At 47.6% G+C, this 15,807-nt stretch overlaps 3 protein-coding genes across 37 annotated transcripts in view; 1 reads left to right on the top strand and 2 right to left on the bottom strand.

Annotated features, from left to right (window-relative positions):
* Nucleotides 1–1,942, bottom strand: part of SEC31A (SEC31 homolog A, COPII component) — a 31,793-nt gene extending 29,851 nt beyond the window's left edge. For 22 of the 32 annotated variants that reach the window (XM_015861544.3, XM_015861546.3, XM_015861548.3 and 19 more), the window contains exons 1-3: nt 1,851–1,942; nt 1,605–1,687; nt 1,173–1,296 (exon numbers count right to left, since the gene is read on the bottom strand). In XM_015861544.3, coding sequence (XP_015717030.2) covers nt 1,173–1,296; nt 1,605–1,683 — 203 coding nt within the window. In that variant the 5' untranslated portion in view covers nt 1,684–1,687; nt 1,851–1,942. The remainder of the gene's footprint in view (nt 1–1,172; nt 1,297–1,604; nt 1,688–1,850) is intronic. The other 10 variants (XM_015861545.3, XM_085546744.1, XM_085546746.1 and 7 more) reach the window with 1 other exon arrangement.
* Nucleotides 1,943–2,636: 694 nt separating this feature from the next.
* THAP9 (THAP domain containing 9) lies at nt 2,637–7,027 on the top strand. The gene is made up of 5 exons (XM_015861561.3): nt 2,637–2,743; nt 2,877–3,072; nt 3,156–3,354; nt 3,436–3,586; nt 4,608–7,027. The coding sequence occupies exons 1-5, from the start codon at nt 2,664–2,666 to the stop codon at nt 6,556–6,558; spliced, it is 2,577 nt and encodes an 858-aa protein (XP_015717047.2). The 5' UTR covers nt 2,637–2,663; the 3' UTR covers nt 6,559–7,027.
* Nucleotides 7,028–8,409: 1,382 nt separating this feature from the next.
* Nucleotides 8,410–15,807, bottom strand: part of LIN54 (lin-54 DREAM MuvB core complex component) — a 38,065-nt gene continuing 30,667 nt past the window's right edge. For all 4 annotated transcript variants that reach the window (XM_015861562.3, XM_015861563.3, XM_015861564.3 and 1 more), the window contains 5 exons: nt 14,608–14,679; nt 13,406–13,508; nt 13,076–13,213; nt 12,174–12,376; nt 8,410–11,716 (listed from right to left, as the gene is read on the bottom strand). In XM_015861562.3, the coding sequence (XP_015717048.2) occupies nt 11,515–11,716; nt 12,174–12,376; nt 13,076–13,213; nt 13,406–13,508; nt 14,608–14,679 (718 nt within the window). In that variant the 3' untranslated portion in view covers nt 8,410–11,514. The remainder of the gene's footprint in view (nt 11,717–12,173; nt 12,377–13,075; nt 13,214–13,405; nt 13,509–14,607; nt 14,680–15,807) is intronic.

Below are 15,807 nucleotides of genomic sequence, written 5' to 3'. Positions count from 1 at the left end.
TCTGCCCACAGCTCAGGCCTTCAGGCAGTCTGTGGCTCTGCTGGCTCTTCCTCACCTCCCCACATATTACAAAAGCAATGACTGCAGGGCACTGATGGGCAAGCCCCAGCAGCAGCCAAGGGAATTATCGCTACAGAGATGACACAGATCAAAGCCAGTAGCACAACACTTTGTGTTTCCTCCTGCATAAGCCACTGCAACAGCTGTTTACTCAAACCAGGAAGATGTTTGTAAACAGGGCCACAGTCTCAATGTGTGCAAAAGCAGCCATCATTTCAATCCCTCTGCATCTGATAACCAAACTTAAACAAACCCAGGAAACCACATCCGGTAAAACTACCTGATACTGTTAGGTCTTAAATTACTGATGTGGTTAATGGAGAATGAAGCTAAAGTTATTTCCACTCATATAAGAAGCATGGGAGATAGAAATTGCTTCTCTGTGAGGGCCAAGCAGTCACTTGGACATACTGGGGATTTGCTGTAACTGCCTGCAGCTCCGCTCACAGTTTCAGTTCACCACAATTGGTTATGCTGCCCCTGAAGCTCATATGAAAAAGCCATGGATCTGCTCCAACAGTGATGAAAATTGTCACCTTCTTCTCTACTTACCCTACACTTCCACTGTGACGAGTGGCAACCACTGCTGTGGCTACTGGAGAGCTACTGCAACCACTATGCAGGAGGACACGTGGCGCTTAGATGAGAGCGGCACGGCTTCCAAGGAGTGTAGGGTAAAGAGCTAAGAACTACCCAAAGCTGTAAGGGCAGCACAGCTTTACAGCTGCATAGGGACATATGACACCATATGCAAGACATGACCCAGTTTGCTGCAACAACTGAATTCCTTCAAAGCACCTACGTGCAAACAAGATGTGCCAGGGTACAAAATGGATCGTTTCTACAGTTATATCTTGCTTTCTGCAGAATGTGAGGGGCACCCTGGGGTCAGAAGACACATTCACAGCTCCCATCTAACAGCACAGTGAAGTCAGGGAGTGCACAAGCTGCCTGCAGCACCTGAGAGCCCCAGTTTAGTTCTTTCACAATGACACCTGAGCTGTCCCCAGCACCAAGGGCACCCAGGTGCCACCCCACTAAATACCTGCAGTCAAACACCACGCATCACTCTTTGGGCATGTACCATAGCCAACAGTCCCCATTACCGCTACCTGTGAGTAGAAGAAAAAGTGGCACACGATTTCATGTCCAGCGAAGGGTCTGATAAGTCCAACTCAAATATTTCCAGGGAAGCGTTTGTACTGAAGCTTGCATCCAACTGCTGGGCTGACGTACCTGCAAAGGAACACGATTACCAATGAGATGGAGATGTTGCACAGCAGATTGGCACAAGAGGAGACATTAAAACCACCATCCTCACAGAAAGGACCCTGAGACAGAACCACTCTCTTTTAAATTAGTTATTAATGTGTTTTTATGCAATTCTATCCACAGACCCCTGCAGGGGATTTTAGTAACCAGCACCAACAGGAAAAGCTCTGTGAGCGTCAGCCTTTCTGTGCCCCAAAGGAACCGTACAACAGTCTTCCAAGCACAGATAACCTCCCACCAGAACCGCTTAGCAACAGCCCCCCATAACTCACCAGTCGCCAGGTAAATGGGGTGCTGCTGGGCAGGACTCCACGCCTGCATGGCGGTGCGATCGATCTCTTTCAGCTTCATCGTGCTGGAAAGATAAAAACAACGATTAAACACAAGATCAGACCAGGCTGTTCCCCTCACAACAGCCTGTACGGCCCCTCAGGCGGCGGGTGGCCCCGAGCCCAGTTATCGAGGGGTTATGGACGGGAGCACACGCGTCATTTGGGGCACCAAAGGAGGCGACAAACCTTGTAGCTCGGGGCTGTACCCGCTCTCTGCCCGCCGTTCACCCCGTCCCGGCCGCTCCAACGTGGCAGCCGCGGCGCCTCCTCCCGCTTCCGGGCGCTCCCGGCGCCTTCCGGAGGTTGGCGGGCGGGGCTTCGGCTCCTGCAACGTGGGTCAGCGCAGCCCGGGACCTGCGGGCAGGGAGACACGGGGAGACACGGGGATCAGGAGGGCCCGGAACCGCAGTGCGAGGGGAGCGGGGCCGCCCATCCTCAGGCGGACAGAGCTCGTCACGGCGTGTCGGGATGTGAACAGCACTGAGCATCATCATCGGACGGGGCGGCCCTGCTCACGGTTCTGTTCTTTCTTTATACCTGAGGGGGCTGCGTGCCCCGCGTTGTTCACCAGGGGAGCACCGCGCTGGCACGAGGCGATGCTCGGGCACTACGGAGCCAAGGGGCCCAGCGCCCGTCGGGTGCGGCCCTGCCGCCTGCCATGGCCGGGCTGCAGCGAGACAACCTGCACGCACCGCCGCGCGGCGGGAAGAAGGACTCCCGCCCCTCGTCGTGCCTTATAAAGGAGCGGGGAGCGGCGCTGCTATTGGTCGCGAGGATCGCTGCTCACCATTGGCTGCTTCCGTCCCTGCAGGCGCCGGTGATTGGTCCGATAGGCGTCTCCCTATTGCGCGTACGTCATACCGAGGCGGAAGTGCGGGGCAGCCGCTCTAATTCTACTTCCGGGGGACAAGCCGGAAAGCCAATAGAGACGCAGAACAGGAGGGCGGGCGGGAAGAGACGGCCAATGAGCGCGGGGCGGCGGCGCGCGGTGAGGACGCCATGACGCGGAGCTGCTCGGCGCTGGGATGCAGCGCGCGCGACAACGGGCGGAGCCGGGAGCGGGGCATCTCCTTCCACCAGTCAGTGACCGCGCAGCGGGCGGCACGGCGCCTTACACAGCCCTACCCCATTCCGCCCTACCGACCCCTTTCGGCCCTACCCAGCCCTATCGACCCCATTCCGCCCTACCCAGCCCTTTCCTCCATACCGCAGGTTCCCTGTGGACGCCGCACAGCGCCTCCAGTGGATCCGCGCCGTGAACCGCGTGGACCCCCGCAGCCGCCGTTTGTGGCTGCCCGGTCCCGGCGCCATCCTGTGCTCGCGGCACTTCTCCGAGGCCGACTTCGAGCGCTACGGGCTGCGGCGCAAGCTGCGGCGTGGAGCCGTGCCGTCCCGCTTCCCCCAGCCGGTACGTGACGGACGGGGGGTCGTATCGGCTCCCGTTGCCGCTCCGACCTCCAGCCGCGCCTAACGGCCGCCGTTCCGCCCTAGGAGCCGCCCCGCGGCCACCCGCGGAAGGTGCCGCTGCGTTGCGCGCCGCGGAGCCAGGACCACACGTACAGCCGCAGCGGGGCCGGCCCGGCATCGCCCTCCGCCGCCACCCGCCGCCTCCGCGGGCCCGTCCCTGAGCTGGCGGCGCGGCACGGGTTGCCGCGGGCCGCGCTGCGGGTGCTGCGGGCGTTGTTTCCAGGTAGGGCCCGGCCCCGCCTCCCCCCACCCCCCCCAACCACCTCTTTGCTGCCCGATCTCTCGGTGTTGTGTTTGTGAGCAGATCTGCCCCGCGCCGCACAGCACTGGAGGCGGCCCGCCGAGTACTGCCCTGCCATGAGACGGTTCGCCTGCCTGCTGCACCTCCGCCACCGCGCCGCCTACGAGCAGCTGAGGAAGGTCTTCCCCTTGCCGCATCCTGCCAGCCTGACCAAGCAAGTCTACCCCCAGCCCTTCTGCATGTGTTTGCAGCACACCCCCTGCGTGAGCAATTGCAGGGGACATGCTGAGCTCCAAAGCATTCTCCCACCTGTATCCGTGTGACTGGCTTAATTTAAGGACCTCAGGTGCTGCGAGGGATGTATGTGATGCAGCAGCAAAAAAGGAGCACAGAGAGGCTGAGGTCCTGTGACCCCACTTAGACACACAGACGCAGAAATAGTCTTCAGTCCGTGCTCTTAGAAGTCAGAGCGTAGACATGAGAGAAGGGAGGAATTTGCCACTTATAGGCAGGAAGAGAACTGTGAGTAATGGCCCTTAAATAGAAACAAGAGCTAAGCGAGCACCTGCTGAACTGCACCAACAGCCCAGAGAGAGTTGGACAGGGCTGTGTCCACAGGGAGCAAAAACCTTTAACATAAAAAACTGGGAAGTAGTTTTTGGAAGAAGGAAGAGACATGAAGAAAACTCGAGGAAGGGAAGGAGTGCACCAAGCAGACAGGCTGGGGGCGTGTGTTTTCTTACCTTGCCGCACGAGGATTGAGTAGCTGAGTATTTGGAAGTGTCTCCCATAAATTAGAATCAGACGCTTCCAAAACATACAACCGAGTTGCATAACTCGACTGAGAGCGTGGGCTGAGAATCCATAACCTGTAGTGCTGCCAGAGGCATTAGCAAGGAGTGAAGTAACAGTGCACAGCATAAAAGTTGAAGAAAGTCCCTGGCATCTCCACAGACCCTGCCTTAATGGAGGCCAGGGGACATGATGGACTGAGCAGAGTAGGATTAAGCTCCAAGATCTTCTCAACCAGATTAAGGGTTGCAGGATAAAAACTTTGTGGAGAGGAGCCTGGCTTTGCTGGGCCACTGCAGTGCTCCTTTGTACTCTGCTCAGTTTCCTTTTTCTGTTGTCCTAATCTCCACTTGCATGCCTGACAGTTGTTATAATGTGGTGGCTGTTGCTTCAGTTTTCTCCGAAGCACGTTCCCTAACGACATGCTCTTTCCCCCCCCGCAGCTGGCTGTCTAACAATGCTGCCGCTCCAGGCTTCTGCAATGATATGTTCCTCCAGCTTCAAGAAAAGGTGGAGAGAGGGGAACAGGCCTACTGCCACTGTGCCCTGATGGTACGGGAAATGTCTCTGCAGAAGTGCCAGGAGTGGGACCGGCAGACCCAGCGTCTGACCGGCTTTATTGACTTGGGAGCAGGCAGCCTTGATGCTGATGAAGCTCCGCTGGCCTCAGAAGTGGTCGTTATCATGGCAGCCGGTATCTCAAGCCCTTGGAGGGCTCCCCTCGGCTACTTCTTTGTGAGCAGCGTGACTGGTTCCTTGCTGGCTCAGCTGCTCCGTCAGGCCATCAGTAAGCTCAACAACATCGGTGTCACAGTGCTGGCCGTGACGTCGGGTGCCACTGCGTACGGGGCTGAGACCGCAAGAGCTCTGGGGGTCAGGTTCAACCCCAAAAGGATCCGCTGCGCTTTCCACCACCCGCCCAGCTCTGCTCACTGCATCGCTTTCTTCTTTGATGTTTGTTATGCTCTCCAGTTGATTAGGAACACGCTGCAGTACTTCCAGAAGATACAGTGGCTTGGTGACACTGTGCATTGGCATCATGTGGTGGAGCTAGCAACTTTACAGGAGGAAAAGCTGTTAAGGCCCAGGTCAGGGCATCCAGTGAGTGAAGAGACTTACGAGCTGAAGGTCAACCTTGCCGCCCCATTGTTCAGTGAGGGTGTTGCTGATGCACTGGAGCACCTCCAGAAGCTGGGCCTGGCCTCATTCCAGAACTGCGGTGGTACTGTCAAGTTTCTGCGTACAATGAGCCGTCTGTGCGATGTATTTCATGGCAGAGGCCCGTATGGCAGTGCACTGAAGGGCCCCCTGCTAGCTGCAAATTACAACAAAATCAGCCCTCTCTTCCAGGAGGCCAAGAGCTTCTTTGTTTCCTTAACAGACTCTACAGGGAGATACATTGTTAAGAGCAAACGCAGACTGGGTTTTCTGAGTTTCTTGCTGAATGCTGAGAGCCTCAAATGGCTTTACAGCAACCCTGTGCTTCAAGAGGGTGCTCCTTCCCACCGCCTCCTGACCTCCGCCTTCAGCCTTGACCCGCTGGAGCGGTTTCTCTGGTCCCTCCGGCAAGCCTGCAGTGCTGGCAGCGGGAGCCCCACCTGTGCCATGTTTCAGGCTGCCTACCGCAAAGTACTGGCTGGCTGCAGCCTGGTGCCAGACACTCCGCACAGCACAGCAAGTATCAGCAGCTTGGACCCGTCCCTGCCTCACAGGACAGACCTTACCCTTGGCAGCATTTGTTCTCAGTATAACCCAGCTCGTGGGAGTATGCCGGCAGCAGAGCTCCCTTGTCGTGCTGGCCTTCTTTTGTGTGACTCTCCCCTGAGCAATGCACTTACAGACCTATCGCTGCACAAGCAGAGCATCACCTTTGCTGCAGGCTTAGTTGCTGAGCAATTAGCCTCCAGCTTGCGATGTGAGGCTTGTGTTGCATCCCTCTTTGAGTCAGACGGGAGCAGACTAAGGTGTGGAGCGGTGCTCTACATCAAGAAGTTACACGGACTAAGCCTGCCCTCAGCAAGTGTGCACCGTGTAGCACACATTTCTGAACGAGTCCTGAGCAGGCATGGACAATTAGGAGATGACAACAAGAACTCCAAGCTACAGTATTTGTCTCTAGAACAGAACATTTTCCATGAGCTTCTGGGACAAAATCACCTCTTCCCCACCCTTTCTGAGCATTTATTTGAGGGAGGATTGCACATTGACAATCATTACACAATCTTAGTGAAGAGAATAGCAGAATGTTATTTAAATATCAGAACAAACCAAGCCCAAAAACTGAACTTAAGTTACTACTGTGGCAGGCACACATTAAAGAGAGTGAAAGGAAAGCATTTGCTCCTATCACAGCCGGGTAGCTGTTGGTCAAGCCAAACCCACGCAAGGTCATGAATATTTATTGCTGTCCTCCACTGAGTCTGTTATGGCCAGATCCATGCAAGAGGTGCCAGCAAACCACATGGTGTCTTCCCATGATTTGCCAGGCAAAAACTGGTGATGACTTGGGACACTGTGAATGGTCTGACCCCAGTCTGAGCAAGCAAAGCAAGGAAGTCCATCTAGCAACCGTGTGAAGCAGCCAAGTATTTCATGCAACTCAGAGCCAATCAGGATAGGGAGCAGTTGCTTAAAATGCCTGGGGGAGGTGGCAAGGGACAGCGTGGTGTCTGCTCCTGATGATGGCTAGCAAAGTGCTGTGAGTGCTCTTGCTACGAGAGGGGATACATCTATAGTTGCAGAGTGCAGGGGATCGGTGTGCTGCTAACTTGATTTTACTATTAGGCCTGTGATAAAATAAGCTGGAACTAAGAGACTTAAAAGGGAAAATGCTTAAAAATGGAAATAAATCATATGGAAACAATATGGGACTTGAGTTGTACATAGATGCAATGAGCCAAGCATGCAAGCTGTTTAAGTCTAGAAATTGGTGAAGAAGGGACTACAGCAACTGCAGAGCTAAACCCACGTGTCTTGCAATTGAGGTAATGGACATGAAGCAAACACTGTTATTCAAGGCACAAGGGCAGCACTACTTCATCACTTGTGCAGGAGCACCACGCATCCATGTACATGCATGATGCAGCAAGGAGCGCATATCAGGTACCATACATGGCCCCTCGAGTTCCCCTCAGTCACTGCAGCACAGTGAGCTACAACATTTGCACTGACCGCCTCAACCTCCAGCCACAAGATGAGTCATAAGGGAGCTGGTGCTTCCTTGCTGCACATTTTTTGGCTGGATAGATGCCTGCTACCACTTCCTGTTTACATCAGAGCGAGTCTAGTCTTGCTTGATGCAGAATGAGCCTCCTCCCCAAGGGGATGCTCGTAGACAAAAGATGTGCAAGAGGCTCTTACCTCCAGTGGTACCCGTGACCAGCACAGTTCATCTGTCCTTCTGCACATCACTTCAGTATTGATGAAAGAGGTTTCAAAACACTGCTGAAGCTTCCCAGGGTTCAGCAGAATTAGGCTTGAGCCAGAAGTACGTTATTAGAAAACAAAGAAAGAAAAACAAGTTGCAGTTTGCAAAGCTAAGAAAGCCATCTGATATTCAAAGAAAGCTTGACAGTTCCTATAGGAGTCCTGTACCAGTTAAACATTCATTTCCAAAAATATAAGGCTAGCTGTTGCCCACCAGAAATGCTTTTGGCTGTTCTCACACCCCAGGAACTGCTCAGTATTGTAATGCTGTGGTTATTGCCAGGACATTTTCCCTACTGTGCCTGTTCATAGCCTCTCAGCAACATCTCCCTATGCAGATGTTCACCATCTCTGAAGCACTTGTGCTAGCACTCTGCACTTCTGGGATCCTTACAAACTCACCCACATCACTTGGATATAATAATTTCTTCTCAGTCTCCTACTGCATCCTTGCCATCACATATATTTTCAAGTTAATGCATTATCACATGAAATTGTGTTTACTTTCATCCTCTGTTTTCACCCCTCCTGCAGATGCTGACAATCTACGCTTACTGGAGCTGCTGCCACATCTCCAGGGCTGCTCCTGTGGCCTGATACCACCTCACAGTGCCAAGAGTCAGAACATCAGCAGCATTGTCAGCATGCATGGGGGTTGGACTCGATGATCTCTAGAGGTCCCTTCCAACCCCTACAGTTCTGTGATTCTGTGATAGTCACATGCCATGCATGGCAAGGTGCAAACGTACACTAATAACCAATGGTTAAATCCCTGGTAGGATTCAATGGTATATTCGAAAGCCAAGGCAGTACTAAACATTTACAGAATAGTATAAATGTTTATTTTCTTTGTGATTTATCCGACTTTTATTTTTTACAATATAGAAAAGTGTATTCTTTGAATAGGTCTCGTAAATATAAATTTAGTTTTTCTACTTTCAGATGTAAACAGAGCTACAAAATGAACCTTTGTCCCGTTCCCGATTATTTTCACATGACAGCACGAGTTTGTCAATCTCGTCCAGCAGTTTGATGCAAATGGCTAAGGAAGTACAAAACCCAATTCGTACGTATTACACCGGTGAACAGGGAAGAGAAGAACCCCAGCTTAATATTGGAGAAAGCTTGCTCAAAACGAAGTTGAAAAACTAAGAGCTTTTGATTGCACCTCCAAAGTCTTTAGAAGCAAAATATTCTCAAGCAATGCCATCATACATAATTACAACTGTCATCTAAATTTCACAAGTTTCTGCACACTGTATATAAATACACATCACAAAAGGTGCAATTTAGAGAAAGACACATAATATATACAAAATTAACATGGATCGGAGTCTAAACAAAAGAAGGCATATTGCAATCTGTTTGAAAAATAATGCAAGTAGTTATTACTTTATTCACTTACACTAATTTACATTTATACAAATCTTACTGACATACTACATTAGGTCACTAGAAGTAAACTGAGTATCTGCACTATGTAGGTTGCTCTGAAAGTAATGCCTCTTATTTATTTCCACATAAACTACAACAAAGAGCACAATGACACTGTTTGATAGAGCAAATTCTCAGCTTAAACACTTTTTCAGTCACCCACTACACATTTTCACCAGCAGTGAATGAGAGCCCGTATGCAATGCTTGTAAAAATGTGAACCACCCACTGTTGCTACTGTTAAAATGCACAACCACCGCCTCACTGTACTCACATCCCCCTGCTTGGTCTCCATCAACATTCAGCAAGGGTTGGTGAATGTCAGTGGGTGCCACTTTTTCTGCATGGAGGAATTCAGTGACGCACCTTTGCCTCATGTGTACCTGCATGTCAGGCACCCTTCTGTCAGACTGTTGGCAGGAAGGTTCAACCTCTCCTGCCACACCACCACCATCTGCATCTGCTGCTGTGGGGTAGTGTAATAAAATAGGAGGCATTACTTTCAGAGCAGCCCTTGTACATGTAAGAAGTTATTGTACTGACTTAATAAACTCAAGTCTTAATTACGGAAAGAAACAAAACAGACGTTTACTTACAGAAGAGATGGATGGATTCCCTTTTCAGAGATTTGCATTAATATACTTGCGGTTTACGCTCAGGGAGACGTAACTACTAGACAGAGCCTTTCTGATAGTGACCAGCATCCAGACCTGGTCTCCAACAGTGACCTGCTGGGCACCTTCTAAGTCCTTTGTGTCCGCAAGCCATTCTAGGGGGTACACCAGGAAAGCGTGGAAGAGAAAGGGCCTTAAGCTCAGCACACAGGAGCACAGAGTGAAGGCTGGGAGCAGAAGCCTCCTTCCATCTTTTTGCCATCACACGCACATGCCGGCATTTGGCTCTGCTGCTACTTTCCCAGCTTGGCTCTGCTAGAAAACGTGGAGGAAGAGCTCTGCTGCATCTCCGTGTTTACAGATTTACATGAAGAGTACAAAATCCTTTTTGGAAAAACCTAGCTACATCGTTCAGGGAACAGAAAGAGTTATTAAAAATGCCTGCGATTAAACATGGTTATTGACATTCACATTAGTAAGTAACCTAAGAGACCGATTTTGCAAATATGTTCCACTACCAAAAAAGTGATCTGAGACTGCCTGTAACAAATGCTGGAAAATTCTCCTGCCCCATTCTACATACAGCTCTACGTTGATGTGTGTTTTGTTGGTACACTTTTCTCCCTTTCCTTCTTTATTTTGAGCCAAAGGATCCATACATCTGTTTTAGCAGCAATCTTGATTCTGCAGCATCCTCGCTGATCATTGTGCTCTCCATCATTCTAAACATCCCTCAATAAAACCCAACAAACCCAAACACAAAACCCTTTAAAGCCAAATAAACCACCACAATTGCAAAAATTAGCACCACGAAGACTCCCAACCAGGCTGAATGCAACATCTCCACCTGCATTTGCAGTTCAGATTCAGATTGTCCTGAGTCCTCATTAAGACAACTGTAGCGCTCCTGTCTCCACTGACTCTCAGCTTCTCAGGCTCAAACACCTTCCTATGGAAACAGCTTAATCCTAGAAAACACAAAAACCTGCACAGCACTACCTGCAGAGCAGGACTGAGGTGCTGCAGAGCTCTGAACACCAAGCTTCACCCAAGCAACAGCATCTTCCTGCTGCATAGGCAGACAGAGTAGCATTGCAGCATGGCTGTTCTTCCTCACTGTTAAGAGCAGACCACTATCTTAGCCTCTGAGTTCTGTTAAAACAAATGAACAAACAAAAACAAACATTGAACCCTCATCCATGATTATATATAAAAATTTCCATTTATTCCAGTACCTCAGAATTCCTTAGGGCCCTCTCTAGAGAGGCTCCCAAACACTTGTTGACAATAAACCTGCAAGCATCCACTGCACACTCGCCTGTGTATTTCACACTGTTCTGATCACTAAAGGATTATGCTGAGTCAGGTCCTGAGTGTAGGTACTACCTTCCATTTAGATGCTGATTTTTACACGTTTTCTTTCAGAAGTGACTTCGATACACAGATGCTCTTCACTGTGGGCCTGTTGCCAAAATATTTCTCTTGTTATCACATGTTTTCCTGCACAAAGCAACACAACTCTATGTACGGTAAATAATATATTATAATAATTTATATATGCCCTTCAGGCAGTTATTTTTGGGGAAAGGGAAGAAAACACCTACTCTTTTTTTTTCTTTTAAGAAACCCAAGTTAAAAGCTGTACATCAGGAAGAAAAAATGTCTTTTAGGAGTCATCTTATGTAGAAGAGAATTTAGCTAAGACTTAAAAGGCTCTAAATCTCGTTATAAAATATTTTCTTGTTTAATCTTCTGCAAGTCAATTAAAACAAGCACCAAATTAGCAAGTGTTACTAAATCCTCTATTCCAAATCAAAGTGTCCCTGTGCCTTAAGTGTTCTGTTCAGTTTGCTTCACTGTGGCTCATGTGCACGCGTCAGCAGTTCATGGCACAAGGGTCACTTTTGGACTTCCCTGCAGAGTTAATAACTCTCATCAAACAGCGTCCAAACTCCTCCAGGATCATGCGCTCCGCAGCTGCTTTCGACTTGCCCATCTTCTCAGCTTGCTCTGCCTGAGCCAGAAGGCATTCACAGGTTGCATCAGCTACCTCCTTGGTTACAAACGTGAAGGGCAGCCTGAAAAAAACAAAGCAGAACATCCACTCACTCCAACAGGCAACAAATAAGCCACAGCCTCAGTCAAATACACAGGCAGGCAATTTCTGCTTTGTGTTCGCTGTCATCGAGGTACATTGCAAAACAGATTTTGAAATGCCCAGGTAAACAGAAAAATTATCCAGCTTTTACTAAATGGGCAGCCTGAAGTTTATTCACACTCAGTAAAGGGATGGGCATTTCTTGTTTTCTAGCAGCGTACACTAACCACAAAAAACCAATGCTTAGTTACATGTCTGAATACGGCTACGCTTCGCACACACTAGATTTCACAGAAGACAAGAGACTCCAGTCACCTGTGTACTCCTGGTCCCACAGCTTATGCAGATAACATTCAAAGATGACAGGAACATACATGCCACACGCATCCAAAAAAGTACATTAGAGTCAAGCAAAATGGAGGACTGCGTTAACTTACTTCCCTCCACCGCTGCTGAGTGCTGGAGTTGGCCTTGTTAGAAGATCTGAGATCTGGGAAGATAACTTTGTCTTCGCTGCTGTCTGCTGCTGGACCCTAACTTCTGCAGCATCTGCTAAGTGCATCAATGTCTTTCGCTCTGGGCTTTCTTCAAAATTTTTACAGCCAACACATTTGCATATGGAGGAACACATGATTTTTGCCTGAAAGAAACAAAGAGAAGATGAGAAACCCATCACAACTTAAGACATTCTTTATGACAAACCATGGAAGAAATGTCATTTTGTCTTAGTGTCTTATTAATTAGCCACTAAAAGAAACCCTGTCTTCTCTTCAAATTCTCTTACTGAAGTGAGATGCCTTTCCAGAATTTATGCTTGGATCTGCTGCAAATCAACAGTTTCCCACTCATGTCCTTCTTTCCCAATCTGCTGTTTTCAATAGAATTGAGCAGTTAAAACTATTAGAGAGATCAGGCTGCTACCATCTCCACATCTACAGACTGTGTTGCATCAGCAGTCTGATTAAGCTTTTCCCTTTGGCTTCAACAGACATGATGAGTGTCTGTGTAATACTGTAATAACTAATAGAGCACCTAGGGACATGGTGCTGTATGTTTCTTTCTGTAGGATTTGTGGAGTCCTTTAGAAAAGACTGCTCTTTAGTAAAGGACAAATCCAAGCCTGAGTTCAGAGTTGCCACATGTTTTTAACTGAAGCTCAGGACAGAAGTGAACAACTCTGCAATGCATACAGCTTTCTAGATGTAAACCATCAGCAGGAAAAATAGACCAAAACTATTATGGCAGAGTTTCAGCACGAGGAAGGGACAAAGCCCAACAGTGAAGTTGCAGCACCGAATGGAAAAAGCTGAAGCCTTTAGGATGACATAATGCTTCTTACCTCATAACACTCACAGTAGTTTTTGAGGCATCCCGAGCGCTTACAGTTACACCCTTTGCTGTGTCGCCGATCTGACTCTCCCTCCTTTCCTTTCCCTATTTTGGGCTTGAAGGCTTCAGGGTTTCTGTCAAGGCAAGCCTGTCAATGCAGACCCAAACACCCATCAGACTTCAGAAGGCACAAGCTACTTTTATCCCAGCTATCTTTGGAGGCAAGCTACACAGCCAGTTTTCCCATCACAATTCCACTCAGAAACATGCTAAATTTTATATGAATGGAACATGCTGTTCACTTCAACAACCTCAAAAGTAAGAAAAAAAGACTTCTCACCTTTATTGCTTTTTGTCTATCATTTTCATGGTCCAGGTTGTTATAACAATTTGTACAGTTGCAGTTATTGCAGAATTCACCATTTGCAAAGCAATCACAATACCTGAAACAGAAGATAGAGAAAGCATTAGCAAGCATGACATTACCTTGTTGTAGTACGAATGGCAGCACCAGACATTTCTAGTGTGATGACACAAACACACCAATAAAGGTCTTGGACATCTTGTACCAAGCCCCATATGAACAAGTGGTACAAGTCTCACTCCCAGGACTAAATCTCCCAGTGCAGGTTTATTTTGGCACCATGAAGGCAACAAGTGGATATGTTGTAAAACAAATTGAAGAGTAAACAACAGAACAGCTAAACCTCTTCCTGTTTACCTTGCTACCTGTGAAGCAGACAATTTTGAGACTAGGAAGTACAGGGGACACCCCAACACACAGTGTGGGGTCTGTTACATGGAAACAAACCCAAAATGCAATAATTAAACATTTCTTAAAGGAGGGTCAGAAACCATTGGATCATTTTCCTTTGAGAAACACACCACTGATTTTTTTCTTCTTTGTCTAGCTCTCATGGAAGCACAGATTAATATTTCCTCCTGATATTGTACAGAAATCCGCATACTGACTCTGCTTAGGTTAAAAACAACAAAACAACTTAAGATGTTTTATGTCAACTCGTTACAAACACTAAATAGAACAGTAAAAAAAACAACCAAGAGGATGACCAAGTCTTAGACTGCTTAAGAATCACTTGTCTATTTGAGTGTTTAAAACAAACAGTTTCCCCTTCCTGATACATAACAAAACAGAAAAAAAAAAAGCAAACCAAACAGCCCAATTTTGCTGTAGAACTTCACACTGTGTACCATTATTCACAGGATTTGCTGAAGTACAGTAGACATCCACTGATGATGCTGTTGGATGTAACGTCACCGATAGCAAAAATGCAACTCCAACTGCTGAGCAGAACTGGCTCAATCATGCACAAAGGTGCAAGGTTAGAAGTTTATGATATGGTAGGGTCTATACAGCTCACATAAGCTGCACAATGGCACATGCATGGCAACATCCCCATCAGCGTCAACAATAACTACGCTACAAGATAGATGTAACATTTCTTACAGACAAAAACATTTTGATTCTTGGGATAAATACGGTGTCAAAAATAAGGATTAAAAATAACCAGAAGTACTTACAATTTCAAACATAAAGACTTTGTACAATTGCAAGGCTTCCGGGGCCGATTTGCAGATTCAGAAGGAATTATTCTATAGGTGAAAAAAGAGAAAGAAAAAAAGAAAGCATCTATTTATACACAGTTTGATCAGTTTCTTCCTAATTTAAATTCAAGTAAGTGGCTTGTACTACAAACTCCAACAAACCTTCATGTTCCCTTTCTGTTAGGTTTCTGACTGACAGTAAGTGACCATTATACATAGTGTTTTTCCATTTCAGAAAGAGCTGCTTATTCACTGTAAATTTGTCTGCATGTCTCTAGTAGAAATGAGGTTTAAAGCTAGAGGATGCACCTTAACTGCAATGTGCAGAGAAAGCTTCCTTAGAACATCCCTATGCATAAGAGGACTAGGTCCAAAAACGGTTCATAGAACAGGATCACATCTTTACCTTTGCACAAGCTGGAACAAAATAAAGATAGAGTAAATCCAGAAACAATGGATAAGCAAGCCAAAATATTGCCTTGGGTTTAAAGATGAATTTCATATCAAATGTAAGCTTTAACTGCTCTTAAAAACTAGGATTTTGTGTCATTAATCTCTTTTGATGAGATTCTTTCAATCCCTATCCAGCAATTTCTGCACATTTCTGGAGATTAAATCAAACCCAATCATCTGAATAGCTGCAGCTGGATTAGGGATTAGTTTGCATCACAGTTTTGGTTGCAGCATCAAAAAGCACCTTGGTGTACACAGCTTCCAGCAAACAATAACACAAAAACAACAGCAACTAAGTCAGCTGGCTCAGCACAGTGAAAATAATCCATGTCAGCTGTTGTTTTCATCATTTTCAGAAGAAAAATACAAGACTGAAAAGAACCCTAAGCCTACTGCTAGGATTCTTTTCAGGTTTCAGTTGCATTTTGCTGCTCAGTTAGATTTTTGTGCATGCTAAACTTGATGCTCCTGTTTTGCTAAGCACTTCTTTCTAGCAATGTCAAGAAACAGCCTGTAGTTCCCAGGAACTGATGCAGGATGAGGAACAAGCACCAGGGGAACCTTCAGGTCAATTTTCTGCTACATGAGCTGGGGGCTGGAAATGCTTTGATTAAGAGACTGGCTCACCCATTTGTTAGATGCATCTCTTTCTAGTCAGAGGTGGTAACATCAACACAGTATGCTTTATTTCTTTAGAAACCACACAAAATTCAGAAGAAAAAA

Source organism: Coturnix japonica, chromosome 4 (genome assembly GCF_054131305.1).
Source record: "Coturnix japonica strain WE chromosome 4, WE-NBRP24, whole genome shotgun sequence".
NCBI classification, from domain to species: Eukaryota; Metazoa; Chordata; class Aves; order Galliformes; family Phasianidae; genus Coturnix; species Coturnix japonica.
Note: the sequence above shows the minus strand (reverse complement) of the source record. Positions and strands in the feature narration are given on the sequence as shown.

Bases quoted from the DNA above. Each gene is read 5' to 3' on its own strand.
- THAP9 (XM_015861561.3), top strand. From the start codon at position 2,664: ATGACGCGGAGCTGCTCGGCGCTGGGATGCAGCGCGCGCGACAACGGG. The intron at 3,073-3,155 runs GTACGTGACGGA...GTTCCGCCCTAG, and splicing joins CGTCCCGCTTCCCCCAGCCG to GAGCCGCCCCGCGGCCACCC. The intron at 3,355-3,435 runs GTAGGGCCCGGC...GTTTGTGAGCAG, and splicing joins GCTGCGGGCGTTGTTTCCAG to ATCTGCCCCGCGCCGCACAG.